The sequence below is a fragment of the Mobula hypostoma genome, chromosome 25 (genome assembly GCF_963921235.1).
Source record: "Mobula hypostoma chromosome 25, sMobHyp1.1, whole genome shotgun sequence".
NCBI classification, from domain to species: domain Eukaryota; kingdom Metazoa; phylum Chordata; class Chondrichthyes; order Myliobatiformes; family Myliobatidae; genus Mobula; species Mobula hypostoma.
Genome location: NC_086121.1, coordinates 26345107 through 26360611, shown reverse-complemented (window position 1 = coordinate 26360611; position 15505 = coordinate 26345107). Strand labels below are relative to the sequence as shown.

Genomic DNA, 15505 nt, shown 5'->3' with positions numbered 1-15505 from the left:
TGGACAATGAGAATGTATGACACTAGTCACTCGAGGTTTATTTCCAGATTGCAGGGCACTTGTCCTTTATGTGTACTTGGCTGGGTTGCTCAACAACAGCAGATGGAAGCACCTAATTTTTTTTAAGGAAACAGTCCCAACAAGTTGGCTCCTTTTTTTTAAAGAAACCTCACAAAAATGATTACAGCTTAATACCTTGTTCTTTCTGTCTTCCCTCCTTTCCTGATGCATTTCTGTGATGGTGCATGAAGCCAGTACAGTCAGCCACGCATTTTGGGAGAATGTGTTCACAGTAAATGGGACATATTACGCTTTTTCTCTAATGTGAAGCCTCATTATCCATGAGTCAAAAAAAAAACATAAGCTGAAATTTAAGAATGAGTTCAGTTACTTTTTCATGCAAATTCTGTGACTGGATTTTATTCCACATGACAACGTTAGAAGTTGAAGCAAGTTCAGAGTACCAAGTAAATTTATTATCAAAGTACATATGTGGCACCGTATACAACCCTGAGATTTGTTTTTGCGGGCATACTTAATAAATCCAATCATCATAATAGAAGCAATGAAAGACCGCACCAACCAGGGGTGCTAAAGACTACAAGTGATACAAATACAAAAAGAAAGAAATATCCAGAACTTGAGATGAAGGGTCCTTGAAAGTGAGTCCGTAGATTGTGGCAATGTTTCAGTGATGGGGCAAGTGAAATTAGCACTCTTGGTTCAAGAGCCCGATAGTTGAGGGCTAATAACAGTTCCTGACCTGGGTGTGTGAGTCCTGAGGCTTCCGTACCTTCTTCCAGATGGATCGGCAAGAAGAGAGCATCACCTGGGTACTGGGTGTCCCTGATGATGGATGCTGCTTTCCTGTGACAGTGGTCCATGGAGATGTGCTCAATGGTAGGGAGGACCGGGCCATATCCATTACTTTCTGTAGGGTTATCTGTTCAAGGACATCAATGTTTCTGTACTGGGCTGTGATACAGGCAGTCAATATACTCTCCAGTTTGTCAAAGTTTTAGATGTCACGTCGAATCTTCGCAAACTCCTCAGGAAGTAGAGGCACTGCCGTGCTTTCTTTGTAATTGCTGGGCCCAGGACAGTTCTCTGAAATTATAACACTGAGGAATTTAAAGTTGCTGACCCTCTCCATCGCTGATCCTCCAATGAGGATTGCCTCATAGACCTCTGGCTTCCTCTTCTTGAAGCAGTAGCTCCTTGGTCTTGCTGAGATTTCTGTGGCACTACTTAGCCAGATTCTCAATCTCCCTGAGCTACGGCTACCAAGCTACCCATCTCCTACGGCAGTGGTGTCAGCAAACTTGAATATGGCATTGTAGCTGCACTTAGCAGCATATTCATTAGTGTAGAGCAGGGGCTAAACACACAGTCTTGCGGTGCACTTGTGCTGATGGAGATTGCAGAGGAGATGTTGTTACCACTCTGAACTGACTGGTCTGCAAGTGAGGGAATCGAGGCTCCAAATGCACAAGGAGGTGTTGTAAGCTTATTGATTAGTTTTGAGAGGATGATGGTATTGAATGCCGAGCTGTAGTCAATAAAGAGCACCCTGATGCATGCATCTTTGCTGACCAGATTTTCCAGGGTTGAGTGAAGAGCCAATGAGATGGATCTGCTGAGGTCACCACGTTCTCCTTAGGCACCTGCTTCAAGCAGGGGAGTACCTCAGGCATCCAAAGTGAGAGATCTCAGTGAACACCCCAGCCAGTGGATCAGACTGAAGTCACAGGATAAGGGGCTGTGAGAGCTTGTGGTGAAGTATGTGTTCATTTAGTTGAGAGGACACATATGAACATCGTGGTAGATTCATAGCTTCCTGTTATTGCAAACAAAGCCCTGTACTAAAAATCTCTAACAGATCCCCAAGCCCAAGTTAAGAAAAATTGAAGAAGAAGTAAATTATTGTAACTATACTCAGTGTCCGCTTTATTAGGTACACTTGTACACTTCGCTAATGCAAATATCTAATCAGCCAATCAAGTGACAGCAAATCAATGAACCAAAGCATGCAGACATGGTCAACAGGTTCACTTTTGGTTCAGATCAAACATCAGAATCAGGAAGAAACGTGATCTAAGTGACCTTGACCATGGAATGATTGGTGCTGGACGGGATGGTTTGATTATCTCAGAAACTGCTGACCTCCTGGGATTTTCACGCATAACAATCCCTGGAGTTTACAATGAGTGGTGCAAAAACCAGAAGATTTCCAGTGAGCAGCAGTTCTGTGGGCGAAAACGCCTTGCTAATGAGAGAGGTCAGAGGGGAATGGCCAGACCGGTTCAAGCTGACAGGAAGGCAACGGTTACTCAAGTAACAACCAAGAGAAAATCTGCAGACGCTGGAAATCCAAGCAACGCACACAGAATGCTGGAGGAACTCTGCAGGCCAGGCAGCATCTGTGGAAAAGAGTACAGTCAACATTTCAGGCCAAGACCCTTCATGAGGATAAAGGGTTCTGGTGAGGGGTCTCAGCCTGAAACATCGACTGTACTCTTGTTTTTACTTCCCATAGATGCTGCCTGGCCTGCAGAGTTCCTCCAGCATTTTGTGTGTGCTGCTCAGTTACTTAAGTAACCACACATTGCAACAGCGGTGTACAGAAGAACGTCTCTGAAAGCACGTTACATTGAGCCTTGTAGTAGATAGGCTACAGCAGCAGAAGACCACAAGCAGACAGAAATGTAGTCAGTGGCCACTTTATTAGGTACCTCCTGTACCTAATACTTTGTACTTTGCACTCCTGGACCTTCTGAGATGCAGAACAAGAAAGAAATGGACAGATATGATGAAACGGGGCCATTAGGACAAATTCCAGGAGCGGCCATTTTAGAAATTATTTTTCATGTAGGTGTGCAGAACGGGAGCTTGTTCTGCTGCACATGGCAATGCCAGTCGTGGTAAGTTTAGCAGCTTGGGAAAATTGTAAATGTCCAAATCAAAGACCTACCTGTGGATGTCATACAATGCAAACCAAACCTCTCGACACTGCCGCATCAGCGAGTTTGGATCACATGCGTTACAGTGGATGTAAATCATATGGCTGAACCTTGTCACTGTAGAACATGGACCCAGAGTTCATGAGACTGTCAGTAATAATGTTCTGCTGTTTCATAGGCGCAGCAATAGAACACTAAGGTAGTAGTGAATTCTCTTGTGATTGAGCCTCACCATTAGATCCAGAATACATTTGATAAGGTTTAATTTCTTTGATCATAGGGCAAGGTGCAGAGAGACCTGCATTGCCTTGTTCCACAGGCACCAGTGAGCAGCACAGGGGTAATGATTGTATTATCCCTCAGCTATCAGTGGGGTAACTTCATTCAACTTCACTTGGCCCATGACTGAACTGTTCCCGCCACCTGCACACTCACTTTCAAGGACCCTTCATCTCATGTCCTATCTATCTGTTTCTATCTCTCCCTTGCTCCCCTTGATATTTGCATAGTTTGTTGTCGTTTGTTCATCCTGTTGGGTGCGGTCTTTTATCGATTGCATAGTGTTTCTTGGGCTTATTGAATATGTCCTCAAGAAAACGAACCTCAGTTGTATATGGTGACGTGTACGATAATAAATTTACATTTGAACTTTGTAACAGACTGCATGGGTGCAGTGTGACTGTGGACAGAAGATGGTGAGGAGTCAAACTGGTGAGAACTGTTCGCGTTCTGTATTAAAAGCCTGAATTGGGGTGATGACTGAGAACTCCCTCCACCCCCACCAACCCCATCAGAACCACATTACTCTCCCCCCTCGCCCCCGGACTTTGAATTTGAAATGATCTTTATTTGGAGCATATCACCACCTGTTGATGCACTACATCACTAACAGGAACAGTATAATCCTCAGTTTACTCGATGAAGGGTAGATGCAGGTTTGGCAGTCAGAAATACTCTATAAGAAGAACACTAATGTAAAGGTCAGTGGAAGCCTTTGCTGTTTGGTGGAAATAATGAAATGACCAGGAGCATGTGTGAAATGATGAAGAATATCAGCTTATCAAATCCACTGTCTCACAGAATTCAATTTTTCGCTCAACAGGATAACAAGGCAAGAATTATCCTGTTGTTCTGGGTGCCGTTGAATTTCTCAGATGGGCTGTAATGAATTTGCTTTCGTGAGCGAATGAACGACCTCTGAGTTAGGAAAAGTGATTACGCCGACTGTGAAGGAGATTAAGTTGGGTCAGCAGTCAGTACAACTGCTTGTCAGCGTTGACAACTGCACTTCCTTGGTGACGCACCTGCTCTGGTTTGTGCTGTAACTTGGTATTGGCGTCAAGGAATATGGGGATTTAGATTAGATTAGATTCAACTTTATTGTCATTCTGCTGAGTACAGATACAAAGCCAATGAAATGCATGTAGCATCTGACCAGAAATGCAAAGAATAGTGTTATTTACAAAATAACTGCTAGTAAAAAAAAAAGTGCTACAGCACACAAATATAAAAGTACTGAGACAGCACAATACGGATGCAATACTGCTTAGTGCTGTGATGAGAGGTTCAGCAGGGTCACAGCCTTGGGGAAGAAGCTCTTCCTGTGCCTGCTGGTGTGGAAGCAGAGGCTCCTGTAGCGCCTACCGGATGGGAGGAGAGTAAAAAGTCCATGGTTAGGGTGAGATGCATCCCTGATGATGCTTTTCGCCCTGCCCAGGCAGCGTTTATGGTAGATGTTCTCAATGGTGGGCAATTGGGTGCCAATAATTTGAGAGGGATGTTGGAATTGAAGATGTGTGGATGCATGTTATGGAGGGAGGGAAGATGGAAGGTTGTGTTCTGTGGCTTGAGGTTGGAAATGGGGAGGCATATGGTTTGAATTTACCTTTACCCATCCCACTGACGAGTTTTGCTGTTTAAGAATGTAAGGATAGTAAGAATGTTTGGTCTTTTCCACTGGAGAGTTATCTCAATTAGAGACAGTTCTGTAGCATTATAGTTCATCTGTTATTTTTAATTCTAACCTAGGCCAGACATAAAACTTAGCAGAATTAGGCCATTCAGCCCATTGAGTCTGTTCCCCCATTCCATCATGGCTGATTTATTATCCCTGTCATCCCCATTCTCCTGTCTTCTCTCTGTAACCTTGAATGACCTTACTAACCAAGAACTTATCAACCTCCACTTTAAATATAGCCAATGAGTTGAACTCCAGAGCAATCTGTGGCAGTGAATTCCACAGATTCACTACCACCTGGCTAAAGAAATTTCTCCTCATCCCTTTTTAAAGGGACATCCTTGTACGCTGAGGCTATGCACTCTGGTCCTAAGCTACCTCACTGTAGGAAACCTCTCCACGTCCACCCTGTCTAGGCCTTTCAGTATTTGATAGGTTTCAATCCGAACCCCCTCCCCATCCCAAACTCCACCTAGTACAAGCCCAGAGCCATCAAATGCTCCTTATACATTACTCTTTCATTCCCAGAATCAACCTCCTGAACCTCCTCTGGACCCTCCCCAATGCCAACACCTCCTTTCTTAGACAAGGGGCCCAAAACTGCTCACAGTACTCCAAGTGTGTTCTGACCAATGCTTTGGAGCAGACTCAAATGGCCCAATTCTGCTCCTGCATCTTTTGGTCTTACAAAGCATGAGCATCACACCCTGGCTTTTATATTCTACTCCTCTTGAGTTGCATTTGCCTTCCTTGCCATCAATTCAACCTACAAGTTAACCTTTAGGGAGTCCTGCACTCGGACTCCCGAGACCCTTTGTACCTCTGATTTCTGAATTTGCTCCCCATTTAGAAAACGGTTTACACTTTTATTCCTTCTACCAAAGTGCATGACCGGGCATTTGACTACACTGTACTCCAAGGGTTCACTGTTCTTCAGCTTGGGAGTGAATCTTCCATTGGTTTCAGTAATTGCATTGTAAATAAAAAGAATCACCAAGAGAAAAGTAGGAAGCAGAATCCCACTATGATTGGCATCATGTACCATTGATGGTGGAACCTCTTAATAAATAATTTAAAAGCCTGAAGATTCAAGAAAAACATTGGAGAGAGAAATGGATTAAAAAATGGCTAAGAGTGAAAAGCAAAGAACAAGGGGAAAAAAACGACTCGACCATAAATCAGGCTTGGGGGTGTGCTGTATCATTGTAGAATTGCGTTACATTTGGACACTTCAGCCTTCTCAGTGTGGATTGAAATGTCAGTTTTTCAAACGAATCTAAATAAATATTAGGTTGGAATGCCCAGTCAGGTCCCATTAGGTTGGAAATCTTAACAGCCAGTTTCCATAGACAAGTTGAATCCAAGCCCATTTTTGTTTGATTGTAGTTTTTAGTGCCTGTCTCCAAACAGTACTGAATTAAAATCAGTCTAACTTTATCAGTGCTATGTCACTGCAAAATTTCACATAGGGGGAAAAAAAATCCCTGGTTAAACACAGAACAGAGAAATTTACAGCACATTACAGGCCCTTCGGCCCAAACTGTTGTGCCGACCATGTAACCTACTCTCGAAACTGCCTAGAATTTCCCTACCGCATAGCTGTCTATTTTTCTAAGCTCCACGTACCTATCCTGAAATCTCTTAAAAGACCCTACCGTATCTGCTTCCACCACCACCGCCAGCACTGCTTTCCATCTACCCACCACTCTCTGTGTGGAAAAACCTGCCCCTGGCTTCCGCTCGGTTCCTATTTCCAAGCACCTTAAAACTATGCCCCCTCGTGTTAGCCATTTCAGCCCTGGGAAAAAGCCTCTGAGTGTGCACACGATCAATGCCCCTCATCATCTTATACACCTCTATAATTGTCAAGTTGGTTGAGTATTTGGAGGTGAAGGATGCTATACGATTGCAGCTTTATTTTCTAACATTTATCTTTCTTTTACAGGTTCCATTATGAGGTGTGCGACTGAAGTAAATCTGTGGACACAGTCGGCTTGCGGTGAAGTGCCGGTCTTTTCCCTTAGTTTGCTGTTGGAATGCACAGGTGTGGTCTAGGATAGACAGAGGTAATCAAGTACACGACTGCCCATGGCCTCTGAAAATTCTGGTGGTGTACAGTATGCGCTCACTGCCCTGGGGGTTGGAATGCTTGCACTTGGAATCCTGATGATGGTCTGGAGTATTGTGCCAGGGTTTGGTAAGGAACAAGAAGCTCAAGGTGGGAACAATAGCTCGTCAAATGCTGAACAGTCCAAGCACAAAGTGTCCCAGGTGTCCTACATATTGTGCGCTGGTGGGGTGTTCCTGCTCTTGGTCTCGATCTGTCTGAGTGTTCGGGAGAAGAAGAGGAGGAGATCACAGGAGGAAGTGACGAACGTGCAGTCGGAGTCGTCCATATTACCAGAACGGTCAGTGACATTCTGTTCTTCCACATAGTCACCAAAATCCTGCTCCCCATTTGCTCCTCAGACCTGAAGGTCCTGGTCTTTGCTGTAGTCATGTTATACGGACAACCCTGATGCTGTCAGCACACACAAAATGCTGGAGGTACTCTGCAGGCCAAGCAGCATCTGTGGAAAAGAGTAAACAGTCGATGTTTTGGGCTGAGACCCTTCATCAGGACTGTGTGTAAACAAAAGGAAAAAGGATGAGAAGTTCTTGAACCTGGTGGTTCAAGTCCTGAGGCACTTGTAACTTCTCCCTGATGGCAGCAGTGAGGAAAGGGCATGGCCTCGGTGGTGAGGATCTTTGATGATTCCCTTTGCACACTGGCGTATTTGCCATTGAGAAGCGCTGCAGGATTTACCTTAGTGATGGTTAGAACTTACACTTCAGATGTACCTAGAGCATAGTGATCTATATCTGTATTCCATCATTTATCTCGGCCAGGTTGTGCCTTGGAGGTGTACCCACACTTATTGATTCTGCCTCTTTCTGATCTGCTTTGTGTTGTTGTTGGGGCCCTTGGTTTCCAGTGGACCATAAACCATTGATGATCTCCCATCTCCATCGTCCTCTGAAGATGATGGTCTAGTCGGAGTTCATCAACACTTCGGTAATCCATTGCGTCCACTGTAGAGAGGTTTGGACTATACAGCTTCACCAGTGCCCTGTTAACCGTTTCCCCCTCTCACGTGGGGTTGGACTTTGAGAGGCTCTGATCTGGTTTAATCTTGTTTGATCCCCATGGAAGCTTGTCAGAGTCCCCAAACAACCAGTAAACCTTTGGGCTACTGTAGACTGTGGCTGAGATTGGACACTTATTGAAGAATAATAGGAGGAGAGATCAGGAAGCTGGATAGGGAGAAACTTTCTGGATCAGGGTATCCATGTGTGTAATACAATGTCAGTACAGCCACTTTCCACATTGCTTATCTGCCATTACCCCCTTTGATGGACTTAATAGGAAGAGATCCCGTGTCATTTTCTACTGCATGATCAGTAATTAGGGAAAGGGGTTACATGTGGTGGGGAAACCACAGCCCACGTTCTGCAGTTCCCTTGCTCAGTGTGAGCTGGAACCATCGGTAACTCTGCTGACCAGAGTAGCTCTGCCACGTTGTGGAACTCTTCACAGGTCACCCAGTGCTTACTTCTTCCTAAGCACAAAATAATCTGCAGATGCTGGGGGTCAAAGCAACACTCATAACACTCTGGAGGAACTCAGCAGGTCGGGTAGCATCCGTGGAAAAGATCAGTCGACGTTTCGGGCTGGAACCCTTCGTCAGGACTGTAGAGGGAAGGGGCAGAGGCCCTATAAAGAAGGTGGGGGGAGGGTGGGAAGGAGAAGGCTGGTAGGTGCCAGGTGAAAAACCAGTAAGGGGAAAGATAAAGGGGTGGGGGAGGGAATAGGCGGGAAAGGTGAAGAAGGAATAGGGGAAAACAATGGGTAGTAGGAGGTGGAACCAAGAGGGAGGTGGTAGGCAGCTGGGGGAGGGGGCAGAGTGACATAGGGATAGGGGAAGGGAGGGGGAGGGAATTACCGGAAGTTGGAGAATTCTATGTTCATACCAAGGGGCTGGAGACTACCTAGACGGTATATGAGGTGTTGCTCCTCCAACCTGAGTTTAGCCTCATCATGGCAGTAGAGGAGGCCATGTATGGACATATCTGAATGGGAGTGGGAAGCAGAGCTGAAGTGGGTGGCTACTGGGAGATCCTGTCAGTTTTGGCGGACGGAACGGAGGTGCTCGAGGAAGCGGTCCCCCAATCTGCGTCGGGTTTCACCAATGTAGAGGAGGCCGCACCGGATGCAATAGATGACCCCAACAGACTCACAAGTGAAGTGTTACCTCACCTGGAAGGACTGTTTGGGGCCCTGAATGGTGGCAAGAGAGAAGGTGTAGGGGCAGGTGTAGCACTTGCACTTACAAGGATAAGTGCAAGGAAGGAGGCTTACTTCTTCCTCATTTCCATTATCTCAAGTCAAAGCAACTTCATTATCAAAGTGCATATATGTCACTGCCTTAAGATTCATTTTCTTGCAGGCATTTATAGAAAGATAAAGAAACCATAGAATTTAGGGGAAACTATACACAAACACTGACAACCAATTGTCAAAAGAAAGCAAATTGGGCAAGTAATTTAAAAAGTAAACACATCGATAAATAATGAGGTATTGGATTGTAAAGTCCTTGAAAATGGGTTGTGGGTAATTACTGTGCAGTTGACCATGATTACTTTCCAGTAAGGGAGCACTGGATGAGGAACACAGATTCTCGATTCACTAGTCTTGATGCATGAAAGTGCTGTCATAGTTGGTTAGCCAGACTAGGGATGAAATCTGGAATTTACAGGTCTGTTCAAATCTTACCCATTGGAGTAATGTAATCGGCCACTAAGTCATTGGAAGTCTTCCTTGAATTTATTTCATCACATTTTGTACCTTTAACCGACCAACAATGGTTTCACTAAGCCTTAACTCAGCCAGACGGTCCAGAGCCAATATCTCTGGCTTCCATTCTGCACCTTTGTTACCAAACTTTCCATTGTTAGCTCCAACCTTGAGATTTTATTTACTTAAAAATTAAAGTAGTGCTGCTTTTCATACCCAATTCCCAGTGTCTGTATTATGTGTGATAATTATTACTGGAAGTTTTAAATTCATCTGATTAAATTACTTATTTCTTAAGAGTTATTGAGTGAAATACTAACAGCCTCTCTGTCTCTGACTGGCCTGCTAAGCATTTCTGACTTTTTTTTTGTCAGCATTGATTGTCAACAATCAATGTCAACATTTATTTTCACCTGCATTGACTGTTTGATTTGACCTGATCAGAATTGTGAGGTGCTGCCTACAGTGGTTTCACTGTTGCTGTCATTGTGCTGAATATAGCTGTTGGATGCTAGCTTTTGCCTCTGGGCTGATCTGCCGCCGCAGAGTGCTCTTAATCTGTAACGATGCTGCATCGCCACTTTGAAGATGTTAAAATGAGGTTGTCACAAGAAAGGCTGTAAAAGATCTCCGTAACATCATTCACAGAGCAGACAGCTGTCCTGGGATTCATTATTTCCTCATATAATTTTGTCCTATTGTTGTTTGTGGAATATTACTGTTCCTATACCCTACTATGAAACATTTTCACTCCCCCCAACACACTAAAGCTGTGAAACAAGGCCACTTGCCTGCCCTTAAATAAGCCCCAGTTGGTGTTTCTGTCTGATTCAGACTGGTGACATTTGCGTGACGGAGAACCAAACACTGGGAGTTAATTTGCTTAGAGCAAAATATGAAAACTGGTTAGGCTTCCTGTGCTCTTTTATATTAAAAGTCCTTTAAAGCCAAGTGAATCTTGGCCAGAAACCAGCCACAGTTGCCCTCTGCATACGTAGACTTTTGAAAGCATGACTTAAACTTGGCTCCCATTCTCTATCACTGATGATTTTATTGATGTGGACATCTGATGGGTTTTGGTGGTCCCACAGACATTGGCCAGCGATTCCTTGTGGTCTCGATTAGTACAAGCATCTATTGCTTCAGTAGGACCTTTAAAACTGCTCCACGCCACCTTCAGCAGAGAAGAGCATGATGTTGAAATGTGAGCTGTTGGTCTACTTTGGTGCAAGTTGTGTCCACTCCATTTGTATCCACGGAAGACAGTTGGAGAAAGAGTCGTTGAGTAGATGGATGGGTTCTGTACCATACTTAAATCCAAACAGTCAGTTTAATTTGTATATCTCATCTTGAGATCACATCCAGCAGCGTTTCACATGTATAAAGCAGAAAATAAGTTTGCATGTACAGTATGAAGCAGAATGTTAAGAAATGGGCCAAGTGTCCTAAGCCTGTAGCTTGGGTGATAAACTTGTATTTCTCTTTTAACAGAGCGGCAGATAACAACAACAGATTGGCTGTGCCCAGCTACGATGAGGTGATGCAAAGAGATGGCGTCCTCCCACCAGAAGTCCCTGAAGCCAACCTAGGAGAGCAGAATATGGTCTCGCTTCCTTCCTACGAGTCACTTGTTGAGGTTGGCCTGCCATCGTCTTCGAATCAGGACTCGAACCCGGAAGGCAGTGTGGAGCCATCAAGGGATGAGAGGTCCACATCTCACTTGGGGCACAGGTTCAGCTCAAAAAAGATCCGTCGGATCCTTTCAGACAAATCCCACCTCAAGAGGTTTAGACTCAACCTGAGCAATACGAACAATCCAACGGTTAACCTGGAGCCTCTGACCCCACCCCCACAGTACGAGGAAGGAATGGAGAAAAGTTTTGAGAGTGCAAAGCCATCTTGATCTGGCGCACAATGTTAAGCCTGTTGATGGAATAACTAAATATCACAACATCTCCTGAGAACCTGGTGGATCCTGTCTGTCTGCATGTTTTACAAATGTAATGCATGGGTGTCCTAGTTTGTAGATTCCTTGATGCTTACCGTCTCTCCAAGTTAATCTGCACATTTATTTTTTACATGTGATTTGTACATTCAGCTGAGAACTAAGTATCAAGAATTAATGAAAGAGCTGGATGACTTGGTCTACACCTTCATCCCTAGATTGCCATTCCTCTTCTCTGCTGTTTGCACCTTTATGACATCCTTTATATGGAAGCATGTTATTGACGGGTGATGCAGCAGAGATCTGCGTCCTGTCTAGTAGATGTTAGTTTGTCTCTAGTAGCAGATGTTGTCTTGTGGATTTGTTCCCAGTCCTTACAGTAAATTAGATTGCAACAATGGACCCTTGGCTGAGGTCATTGGAGCCTCCAGAAGATCAACTCTTGTGCAAAGGGTTTTGTTGGGGATAGGATTGATCTGTGGGCCACCCCAAACTCTCATTACTCTTCTTGCTGTTCATCTTTTAGAAGTTTGCCTCTTAATGTATCAATCTGAAATCCTGTGAGGAAGGGAACAACTATTTAAAGAAAAATCTAATCCTTTTGTGAATAGCTTCGTTTCTTTATATAATGAGTTTGGTTCGACATAGGTTGAAAAGATAATTTCTATATTAAATAAGTTTCAGAATAGAAGTAGAAGTCCTACAAATGATTAACAAAGTCCTAAACAATGCCAGCAATGATCTCTCCCCTAAGCCTCGATTTTAATGGAAAATTCCAGGCGTGGAATTTCATAAGGAACTTATTCCTCTTCTCGAGAAGCTTTGATGTGATGCTTTTGTGGTTTGGGCACCAAGAGAACACCAATTGGTCTTGCTTACCAATCAGTGCTTCAGGATTCTGACAGCCAAATACCAGAGAAGTGAGTGTTGTGATCCCATGGCCTGCTGGAATATTACACAACAGTATCACAGTTGTTAGGTGTTTTAAAAATATTGATCACTAATTCTGACTTAAAAACGCTGAGCTCTGTCATCTTCAGAGAAAACTGGACACAAATTCACATGGAACGAGACTAAAAAAAAAATGACTCCTTTTTTTGAGCGTTGTCTGCCCCAAGGGTTGGTGGGAGCATTGCTTTAGAAACAACACTTCACAAACAAAGCCCAAAGCATTGTCTGTAACCATGTTCACAATGCAACAAGCTGGTTACTAACATGTCGGGGGGTGGGGGGGAAATATGATTCCCTATGAGAGCATCAACACCTCTCTTGCACAAAGTCATGCTTTCAGTATTGTGTAATGAAAGCTCATTAAAATTGGCAAAGGGTCTATGGGATAATTAACATTCAGTATTGGTAGCCAATGACAAAAGCAGGTTGATCGTCTGTTGTGCACCTCTTCCTGTTTTCTCCAGTATTGCGGATAGAAAATAGCAATTGGTTGAATATTAAAATATGGCTATGATGCCTGATGGTTTCATGGAAATTAAAATCTTTTGATTATGTTCATTGTAAGTAGGAACAGTGTATCTTGTCTATGCTGCTTGTTCTCACAGGAATCCTAAGCTTCTTCAATATAACAACTGGGAAATAGTGCCCAACATTGAACATTGGGGGAGCTATAATAGGGATAGGAGTTGGCATTGTTGGACAACAGGTTTTAGCCTTCTCACAAGTTTGACATTGTGAATGGACCCTGACTTCTGATTTCTGATATCCTAAACTTGAAAGGAACACTTCTTCCTAGGAATATCAATGCTTGTCCCTGATGGGGAAAGGCAGCAGGGAATTTTTATTTCACTGTCCTTTATCTAATTCTCTTTCTACTCTCCCAGTCTGAAGGGGGATACGTATGATTGAAGTGACTACATTGCCATTTTAGAATGACCCATCTTCTCTTTGTATTCATTTCCAAAGCACCCAACCACAATCACCTCATTACAGAAAATAATCTCCCACCCACTAGCAGCTCAAATTACATATAATTGTTTAACTTGGAGCTTCCAACTAGTTTAGCATTAATATTGATGCACTTTAAGAAAAACTCACCTATAATATTTCACTGTTTGTCGTAGTTGCCCTCTCATGTTTCTTTGTTACGCTCCTGAAAGTAGTTCCCACCAAACAAGCTTGCAGGGCCAGAATTGTGAACTGTATGTTTTGTTTTAAATATTCATTCACAAAAGTTCCATGTACCACAAATGCATTTTACTCGTCTTCCCTGTGGCAATGACCTAGATTTCCTATTCACCATGTGCTAATTAAGGTTCACTGATCCAAGTTTCTGGTCCTTGATATTTGATATTCTTTGACTAGCAACTGCTGGTAATTTTCTATAATTGATACGTTTAATTCAATACTTAGTCCTGGTTACATCTATAGTTCTGTAAATAATACAAAGATTTCAAAGTTAGTTCGAGGTTTTTCTTGTTTTTAAATAGTCTAATGCCTTCTGGAAAATTGGGGTCTTATTTTGAGAGGAAGTTGAGTTCATGGAAGGGATTTGGGAGCACTGGGCAGCAAGCTTTGGCTGTTATTTGAACAGGAGATGGTGGCAGACAACGTTGACCACTTGGGTCCTGGGCTATATGCTCCAGAGGCAATCAGCTGGTGAGTATCACTAGTGCACCCTCTGGGGAAAACGGGATTATTGTCTTAGAAGGAAGATCTGCTGCAACTGGGAACAAGGGCGAGAGACAATGTTTTAGCTTAGGACGTAGAAGGAAAGTTATAAACTGAACAACTGACAAAGGTTTCCAGAAGTCATTCTTCTTGAAGTATTCTCCAAATATACAAACCATTCCCGTTTAAAGTTCACATACTATACAGCCGAGAAAAGTTTCATCATATTTACCTCGGTGGTTGCAGTATGTTTCCTATAGCCTGATGTTCCAAAGTAACAAGTTGTATGTGTATTCTACAAGCTAAATCTTCCTTAAATGTTTTCTGAAATAGCCTATCTTGTGCTGGTATGGCATTATTCTACTTAATTACAACTATTTTATTTCTTACTAATATTCCTGGTGAAGTGTCACATATGGTTAGTGTTCAATTCAATCCAATTGTTTGTCGGCAGTATCCATTGGACTGTAGAGTCAGCCTTGAAGGTTTATTGATGGTTTAATTTGGAGTGCTGTTTTGTGCAAAACTCTCAACTGAGCACTGGTGAATTGAATTATTGTTTTAAAATGATTGCAGATGGGAAAAGTCAGTTTTGTTTTAGTTTATTTATTCAGAAATAAAAAAAAATACTTTGAAAATACTGGCGTGTGTTAAAATTCTGAGATTCTGAACTTTGGTGTGAACTTGGTCAATGTTGGTGTCTCCCCCCCCCCCCCCACCCCCGGGGAATGACAGTTATTTGGAATGGGAGGGGGTATGATTTTTTGATTCTGACATGAACTTCCAGAACAGGCTGAAAACAGACTGCACAGCCAGGAGTGATTTCTGGATGAACTACAGTTCAGGTGACGTGGTTTTTCTAAGGTGTGATCAATTACACTGGACAACAAAGAGTTTACTTCCTGAATATTTTTGGGTGTATCTTGCGGATTTTGAGCTGGTGACCATGAAAATCGCCATGAAATTTCCCTATCACCTACCTTTTTTTTTAAAGTTGCCTATATTTTTTACTTCAACTTATATTTCAAATCAGAATAATTGATGCCAAGATTAAGGAAGACATTTTTGTTGGTCCACAAATCAAACAGGTCATCATTGACAGGAAATTCAAAAGAACCTCTAGTGGGATTGGAGAAAATCACATGGAAGGCATTCAAGGATGTTGTTGAAAATTTTCTTGGCAACTA

At 43.1% G+C, this 15505-nt stretch overlaps 1 protein-coding gene across 2 annotated transcripts in view; it reads left to right on the top strand.

Moving 5' to 3' along the window:
* Positions 1 to 15018, top strand: part of LOC134337821 (transmembrane protein 51-like) — a 45781-nt gene extending 30763 nt beyond the window's left edge. For both annotated transcript variants that reach the window (XM_063033093.1, XM_063033094.1), the window contains exons 2-3: positions 6863 to 7325; positions 11243 to 15018. In XM_063033093.1, the coding sequence (XP_062889163.1) occupies positions 7006 to 7325; positions 11243 to 11654 (732 nt within the window). In that variant the 5' untranslated portion in view covers positions 6863 to 7005 and the 3' untranslated portion in view covers positions 11655 to 15018. The remainder of the gene's footprint in view (positions 1 to 6862; positions 7326 to 11242) is intronic.
* The last annotated feature ends 487 nt before the right edge of the window (positions 15019 to 15505 follow it).